We start from the raw sequence: 8124 nt of genomic DNA on the forward strand, positions 1-8124 counted from the left end.
GGGGAGGGACTGAGAACACGTAGGGATTTTATTTTCAATTGGGAACTTGGAATATTGGAAAAATGCCGCGATTGGATTTTACAACTTGTCGAGAACAATGTGAAACTACCCCCGTTAGGAATTTCAACTTGTGCCACTAATTCCGTCTACCTGGGATGTCCTGCACTGGCTCTTATGCAAATTCATAAGGCGACTGTTACTGATGATAATTGTTCACACCCGGAAGACGACTGATCTCCCAAGAAATACTGTTATTTAAAGTACCACAGCATGTGCTTGGTAGTGTAAATTTGATTTCTGCTTTTCATTTCTTAAAACAACAACGAGTTGGTGTCATTAACGTGGACCACGCACTGCATTTCTGCCTTCTTAACACGTTTTGTTTTGTTACATCTTACATTATGCAGAACTATTTTTGTACAAAAATTGTTTAAAAATTATTTATGCAATGTTTGAATGCATTACCAGTGTTTCGGTTTTGATTGCCAATTTTTATCTTTACTTATGGTAGGCGAGAACTTAACCTATACTTCGTAGACAGTATCTATCTACAAACGTGCCCAGGTCAGGAAAAGTAGGTTAATACTTTCAACTTCAAGCATGTTTTAATGGAAGTTTATATCCTGCTTTGTATACTTCAGAAGTGACATAAGCATGTTGTGGAAATAAGGTGTAAATTATAGTTGAAGTAAAACACTTTGCCAAGTTTTATCTGTATAGAAATCACCTTTTTCTCAAAATTAAAAAAAAAAAAAAAATTCCAATTTCAGCTTTTGCACATAGGAGGGTTTCACTCTGTAGCATGAGCTCTTGTACTCAATATAAAATTAATTTATACAGTGAGTCCAGCCGTAGAATAAATGGTCAAACGTCGTCTCTCTTTCTTTGAAGTGTGAGTTGAGTTCTCATTTAAGGTTTCTAACATGGTTATTTCCTGATTGTAAAATTCTGCATTCATAAGTGCCATTGTTGTACGGTGTTGTTTTCGTAGACCTTCCTGATGCAGTTTTACCTTTGTTGAATTTGTATAAACAATTGTACAAAAAGAGGCGCTGGCTCTGGGGGTTTCTGTTCCCAGCAGGGTTCTGGGGGGGGAGGAAGCTGGGTTTGGGTTTGGGGGTGTGGAGCACAAGCCTGTGGGGGTCCCTCGGGGGCTGCGTGGAGCAGGTGAGAGGGATCCTTAGTCCTGGTGGAAGCCTGGAGTAACAGCAGGACCCATCTTCCTCTTGTGCCACCAGCAGGACTTCCCAGCACAGGACTTTGCTGTGCCTCTAAGTTGGCCTATTCTGATACAGTTTTACTGAGGAGGGAAGAAAATAAACACCTACACCTTCCTCAAGCTGGAATCTGCCCTGATGCATCTAGAGGAACTCTAGGAACTTCTTCCATCTCAAGATCATCTCAAGATGAACATTAAAGCTGAGTAACCAACAGCACTCCCACAGCTGGCTAAGAAAAGAGACAGAGGCTGAGGAAAGCCCATCACCAATCTTTATTAAGCTTGTGTAGCTAATGATCAGCATGGAAATAACATCGAGGGTATGTTTCTCTTCTGCAGTCCCACTGCACAGAGACTCCAGGAATTAAGTACCATTAAAAAGTTACTTCTAAAAAATAAAGCCATTGAGAGGTTTGCTCCCTTCTGAAAAATCACCAGCGCTGTCTCTAAGCTGCATCTGTAATTTTGTGGAGGAGCTGCTTTCTCTTGTTTGAGCCAGAGGAACTTGTCACAGAAAAGGCAAGAGCAGGTGAGGCAGTGGAGCAGAGGTGAGTGTCCTTGGGTGCTACAGCTGAGGTGAGACAGGTCCCTGTCCCTTTGGTAGCAGGTGGGACATTGAAAAGGGAGCCTGTCACTTCAGTGCTCAGCCAGGCCTGAAGGAGGCTGGGGCCTTCCTCACCTCCCTGTTTTTTTTACAGTGAATGACACTGGACAGGGCCAGGCCTGGCCCAGGGAGCCTGGCCCAGCACAGGAACTGTTCTTGCCGCTGTCTTCCCCACAGCATCGGTCACAGATCTCCTGCAAGGGTCACATTCTTGCTCCAAGAGGACCCTTTTCCCCTCCTGCTGGCGTAGATCCAGCTTGAAACTGGGCCAAGGGCTGAGAGCAGCACTGGTGCCTCAGTGGCCAACAGGAAGGGTGGGTAACAGTGACTGGGCCTTGGCTGGAGGTCTGTGAACACGAGGGGGTTTTTTTAAGCAAATACCATCTTGCCTTTCCCTTCTCCTTCATCAGCCCCTCCCCGTTTGAGGTTAGTAACACTGTACATTCCACAGGTCAGCAGCAGGGAGGTTCATCACCCTGATTAGTATTCACAGTAACATCAGGCTGTCGGCACACGGCGTACAATCATCACGTTAGAGTAATAGTTACAATAGGCATGAGTGGATTAAGGACCACGAGCGCAGGGTTTAACTCTACCCCTTTATAAAAAAATATTTTATTCCTAAACTAAAAAAACACTCAGAACACTCAGTCACCAGTCCCTGGAGAGCACGTGGCAGAGCCCTGTGAATAACCTGAGCCCTGTGTGGTGACAGAGCTCTCGGTACCAGGACAAAGAGCGGCGGAGACGGTGCGTGCGCAGACGTTGGGCACGAAGCAGTGGGCAGAGGACGGGGTGAGGGGCGTCTGCGCAGGTGCAGGTCCCGGCGGTGCTGCCTGCCCTCGTATTTCAGACTGTCACCGCTGAGCGGGGCCAGCGGCGGGACAGTTACATTCTATAGTGACAGAAAAGCTGATTATTCAACCCATGTATTCGTCGCTTCTAATGCACTAGACAAGGTAACGCGCGACTACGGCCAAGCAGAGGTGTTTCCTGACCACTGGCTGAGTACTGAACGCGGTCCCCAGGTGATGTTCTTCAGAAGAGAGCAAGAACTGCTGTAAACAGTTGGACTCAACAGTTTGTGGGTGGCTCAGGGCAGTCGGGCAGCGCTGGGTCTGTACGCGCAGGCGGCGTCGCGCTGCCCAGCCCCGGGGTTCTGGCTGCTGTAGAAAAGCGTTTCCCAGACTCCTCCATCCCGACGTTCCCAAGGCCGTGTTTATCAAGAACTAAAAAGCTGACACCTGCCCCAAGGTTCGGCACTCCTGCCCACAGCCATCCTGGCAGGGTGACTATAGAAATCCCTTTTTTAGGTCTGGTTTAAGATTTGAAGACGTGCACGGCCCGTACAACGTACTGGCGGCAGATGGGGCACTCGCTCATCCTCTTCCCGCACTTGGTGCACGTGACCATGTGGCCGCACTCCAGCAGGACGCAGTCGATGGTGGCATCCATGCAGATCCGACACAGGTTATCGTCGTTGTCGTTCAGCTGCATCTTCTCCCCTTCTGCAAACCAACAGAGAGGGAGGTCACACCTTCCAGCCCTGGAAAACCAGTTCAGTTCCAGCCCCAGCACCTCTAAGAGACAGGTAGCTCAGCACCAGGTAGTGCTGCTCCCTGCTCACAACAGTTTTTCTAACTCACAGCTAAGAATTGATCTATATTCCTTCAAAAAAAACCCAAAGAAACAAGAATGAGAAAGCCCCTCAGTGAGCAGCCAGGATTTGGCTTCATTCTTTAAACACAGAGACTATTTTCAATTCAGAACATGACGACTGTGAAATAACATGTGGGATTCAAATTCAGAGCGTGTTGGTTTTCCATCTCAGCTTACCTTGTTTGGCAGAACACTTAGCTCAGAAGATTAAACACAATAATAATAAAGCAGACTCAGAAGTGAAGCCTCGAGTAGGCCATAAAGCTGGCAGAACTGAACAAAACCTGCTAAGTTTCACTGCAAATGGACAACGGCCCCATCGAGAACCCGATGCGCTGTCAGACTGTGCTGAAAACAAAAATAACCGTCAAGTCTGAAGCTTGGCATCAGTCGGGCTTTCAATTCCAGCTGCTGACCAAAGGGGGGGTGGGGTCTCACTTAAGCCATGTTTTGACATTCACTAACAGTCACCATCCTCCTCCCCCCAATTAGCTGATTGTTTCACGGCTGATTATCACAGTCCCTGCCCTGTATCTGCTGGCACAACCCCGCTGTGCGGTGGCCCAGGGTCACCAAGTTTTCCAGTCAGCACAGTCCCCTGTTCTCCACAGTGTGACTGCAGGACCCAGGAAGGATGAGCCAGGCAGGTATTCTCCAACCTGCAATGACATCAAAACGTGGTTCCTCAGATTTTACTTTGTGCCCAGGAACTGGGACGTTCCTACGATCACACAAGGGAAAGATCCAACTGTGGAGTGTGACCGAGGGCAGAACTGCAGTCACTGAGCTGCAGCCACAGCCACCACCTTATCACGAAAACATGGACTGAGACCAAACCACCTGAACTTGGACTTTTGCCACCGTAGCTTTTAATTCTGCACCGCAGTAAAAGACCTGAATTGCTTTGGCCTGTTGACAGCTGCCGAGCAGCTCTCGCTAATGCCTCGTGAAACCTCATCGAGGATGTGGAGGTGCCAAGTTTCATGTTCTCTGAGGAGCCAGTTCTCAGTTGTGCAATTTTACCTCCACAGTGAAAGCTGAGCTCTCTGGGCTTCAGAGAAAAGTCCCAAAAAACAGCAACTCCTGGAAAGCTCCATTTACTCACTAGAACCCCGTTCAACTACTCTGGATGCAGCCTGGATAGTTAAACCCCACTTTCCAGTTGTTCCAGCTGAGCAGAGCGAGTCAGATACCAAATCCTTCTGTTGGCAGAACCAGCTGCTGGAAACCAGAAAACAAGCAGTCTTAAGAAATTGAGAATTAAATATAAACCTACGTGTCTTGTGGTTTTCTTCACTCTCTCTGTACAGTCTGCTCACTTTCTCCACAAGTTCCCATTTTTCACAGCATCCTGAGTAGTTGACAAAATTACAGGCCAGTATTTCCTTCAGCTGCCGAACACTCAACCCTTCAATGTCTTCCAGACTTGAGATATCGGACAAAGATGCCCTCGCTCGTTTTCTGGACAATCCAGGGGTCTGAAACACATCAACTCTATGTTTTTAACTGGCCCGGTAAGTTCAGAGCCCCGGCTCTGGTGCCACACTGAGCTGCAGCAACTTGACTTAAGTTTGACTCTTTTTAAAGCAAGTACGTGCAGACAGACACCGCCAGACACAGCCCACACCCAAAGGGCCACAGCGTGACAGTGAATGTTGACAGAGATCAAACACTTCAGGGTGTCACATGCCAAAAATTCATTCTTTGGTTAGTTCATATCTCACCTGCTCTTCTGCACTTTCCTCTTCTTCATTATTTACAGGAGATGTTTCAGTTTGTCCCTGTGTACAAAATTAAATTAATCAGGATTTAAAAAAATAATTATCCCTTCTCAAACAGTTTCCTTTGTACCGAACTGATCACAGATGACAATGACATTCTGAAGTTTCAATTGCTGCTAATCATCCTCGATTTAAGTCACCTGTATGATCTAAACTAGCAATCCTATCTAGTAATCTTCCCTTTTCAGGTCAGAGATGCACAGGGCATTTTTCCTGCCACCCCAAACTGCACCAATTGACATTTTATTTTAAAGCACTGCGTACCTATTTAAAAATAAATAAATAAATAAATAAAGCTGTACTATCCCATAAACCACAGGTTAATTATTGTACCCGTAAAGCTGTTCCATTTCCTGTGCTTCCCCTTCTGTTTGCAAGTTCTCCTTGAGACGGCGACACCGATACAGACATAGAAAACGGATGAGTAAAAAACCCCGAAGTCTGTGACCGTGACGAATGCAAACTGCCAGCGTCCACATCCTCCCCCGAGCCCAGCCCATGGTGGCACAGCACGAGATCCACCAAATCTTCTTTCTCTCTGCAAGTATCTGTTGGTATGTTTCTGAGTATCAGATACTGCCGCAGATCCTTTACTTTCAATCTCATTAGCTGAGGTCGCTGAAAGGCTGTTTCTTGCAGCAGGTGACAAGTGGAACATCTTCTGAGGTTCTCCTGTAAGACTGAGCAAACCGAGCAAAAGTCCTTCTTGCAGTCGCAGCACACGTGCTAAGGAGGAAGAACACAAATACCCGTTCAGCTCTGTGTCACAGAGAACAGATCTAGACCCTGCTCTTGCCTTCTCCACACCACACAATTTACTCAGTTGTCCATTTTCATAGGTAATTTCTAGGATTTAAGTCTAGAAAACCACCCTGTCAGTTTTCCACACACTCCACGGCTTTGTAGCGCTACTGCCAGCTGATCTGAGGTGTCAGAGAACAAACATCATGAATAAACAAATGAATAAACAAACGAACACGTTGTAGTTCACACAATAAACAAAACTGAAAGCCAGGCAATTTTATGGTATGTTAAAATACTTTTCGATATACTAAGTGCCACTGCTCTTTTCACACGTAAAAACCAATACAATCCCCAAACTTTAAAGAACATATTGTTCCCTCCATTGATTCAAAGAATTCAAAGTAGCACTAAATGTGATGACGAATCACGTGGTGGGTAAATACTCCCAAGCACCCAGATGTCATTTCTGAAGAGAGCTTTGTTCAGAAGATTCACTACAACACACAAAAGCGAGAACAGGCAGGACTTCCAGCAGCGATTTTCCATGCTCAGCTCACCCGCTGTGAACAAATCCAAACTCTTCAAGTTCTTCAGGATTTTAGTGAATTAACTTCAGAGAACGTCCCTACACAACTTTTACTTCAACAAAGCATTTGCCACGCAAACAACAGGACACATGAGGAGGGGAAAACTGAACACACAAGCTGAGGAAAGAGGCTTCATGTTTATCCAAACAAGCTGCAGAGAATTAGGTCACTGAGTGGCCAAGATAATGATGCTGGACAGTCACGATACACAGAAACAATATTAACAGTCTCCATTTTATTTATCTGCATTAACCCACCAACCTGCCTCCAAATGAAGCAAGAGGCTGGTGGAGTGGAATAGCATTTAACAGAACTAAAGCTGGGTAAGAAACGAGCAGAATTACACAAGTATTTCACAGAAATTTCACTCTGATGCCATCTTGTGAGTTTTCAGCTTTTCCATCATCTGGCTGGTTCACTCCAGTACACAACCACCATGTTTGGTGTCCTCTTCAAAACTGGATTTGTTTTAACATTCAAGATTCTGAAGCTGAAACATCTATCTTACAAATTAGAACCCACTCATTTTTAGGTCAGACCAGATCTAATGTGTCACAGATTAGTGAACATCAGACCTCTTAACTTCTAATCCTGTCTGACATTAATTTCCTGTGACCTCTGAGTAAGGCACTTACTCTCTCCCTGGCAATCTGCCTTGGGTTTCCTTATCCAAGGAAAAACACACACTCATCTCCCAGTATGCCTACAGATCAGTTCATAAGAGTAAAAATATTATGTAATGGGAAACATACTCACTTTTTTCCTAAAAACTGAAAAGGAAAGTCCACAGGCTTTGCAAACTATGTTAGTGCTCGCCGCAGCTGGGGACGGGTACGCTGAGAAGTTGGTATTTGGTGCGAATCTGAAGGGGCCAGCACCTCCCCCAAAGCCAGCCTGCTGGCCACGGACAGCTCCGGTACCCATGACTTCATTCAGCAATCCACAGCAGGAAGCCCACATGGAAGTAGCTCCCGCCTGAAAACATTCACAGAGGAGAAAAACAAAAAGAAAAAAAATAAAATTACTATCTGAAATCCCACATCAGGTACGACTTGCCACTGAGGAGCTGCTTCAGTTGATCTGTCATCAGCCCAAAAGCATGCGGTGCGAATTCCCAGAGCACCAGGAACTCACACACCAGTGTCTGGAGCAGCCCAGTGACCTCCACTGCCCAGCTGCAAACCAAAGCAGGTAAGAATCGCTTCCCAGAGCCGCGCCGGCAGGAGTGGCTGGCGCTCAGAACTCCTTTTGTAGCAGAGTTCCCCACACAAAGGGTGAGGAAGCTGAGGAGGTAACGCAACAGCAGCGCAAAGAAGGAAGAGACTAAGGAGTCATAGGTGAAGGGCAAACCCTGAAACGCTGACAGGCAGCGATACAATTCAGCAGCAGCAGCAGCGCAGAGCTGCCAACAGCAGGATCTTCTCCAGAACCAGAGCAGCGCTCGTGACTCACAGTAAAACTCTCTCTCAAAAACGTTTCTGGGCCTTCACACTTCAAAGCAACAAACCAACCTTCATTAGAAACCAGTTA

The 8124-nt window shown here is 46.3% G+C and overlaps 1 protein-coding gene across 1 annotated transcript; it reads right to left on the reverse strand.

Annotated features, from left to right (window-relative positions):
• Nucleotides 1–3100: 3100 nt before the first annotated feature.
• Nucleotides 3101–7565, reverse strand: RNF34 (ring finger protein 34). Its single transcript, XM_010169631.2, has 5 exons — nt 7351–7565; nt 5597–5989; nt 5207–5263; nt 4759–4960; nt 3101–3331 (listed from the first exon to the last, which is right to left on the reverse strand). Exons 1-5 carry the CDS (start codon nt 7552–7554, stop codon nt 3144–3146), a joined length of 1044 nt encoding a protein of 347 aa, XP_010167933.1. The 5' UTR covers nt 7555–7565; the 3' UTR covers nt 3101–3143.
• Between the last annotated feature and the right edge of the window lie 559 nt (nt 7566–8124).

This window comes from Antrostomus carolinensis, unplaced genomic scaffold, assembly GCF_000700745.2.
Source record: "Antrostomus carolinensis isolate BGI_N321 unplaced genomic scaffold, ASM70074v2 scaffold45006, whole genome shotgun sequence".
NCBI classification, from domain to species: Eukaryota; Metazoa; Chordata; class Aves; order Caprimulgiformes; family Caprimulgidae; genus Antrostomus; species Antrostomus carolinensis.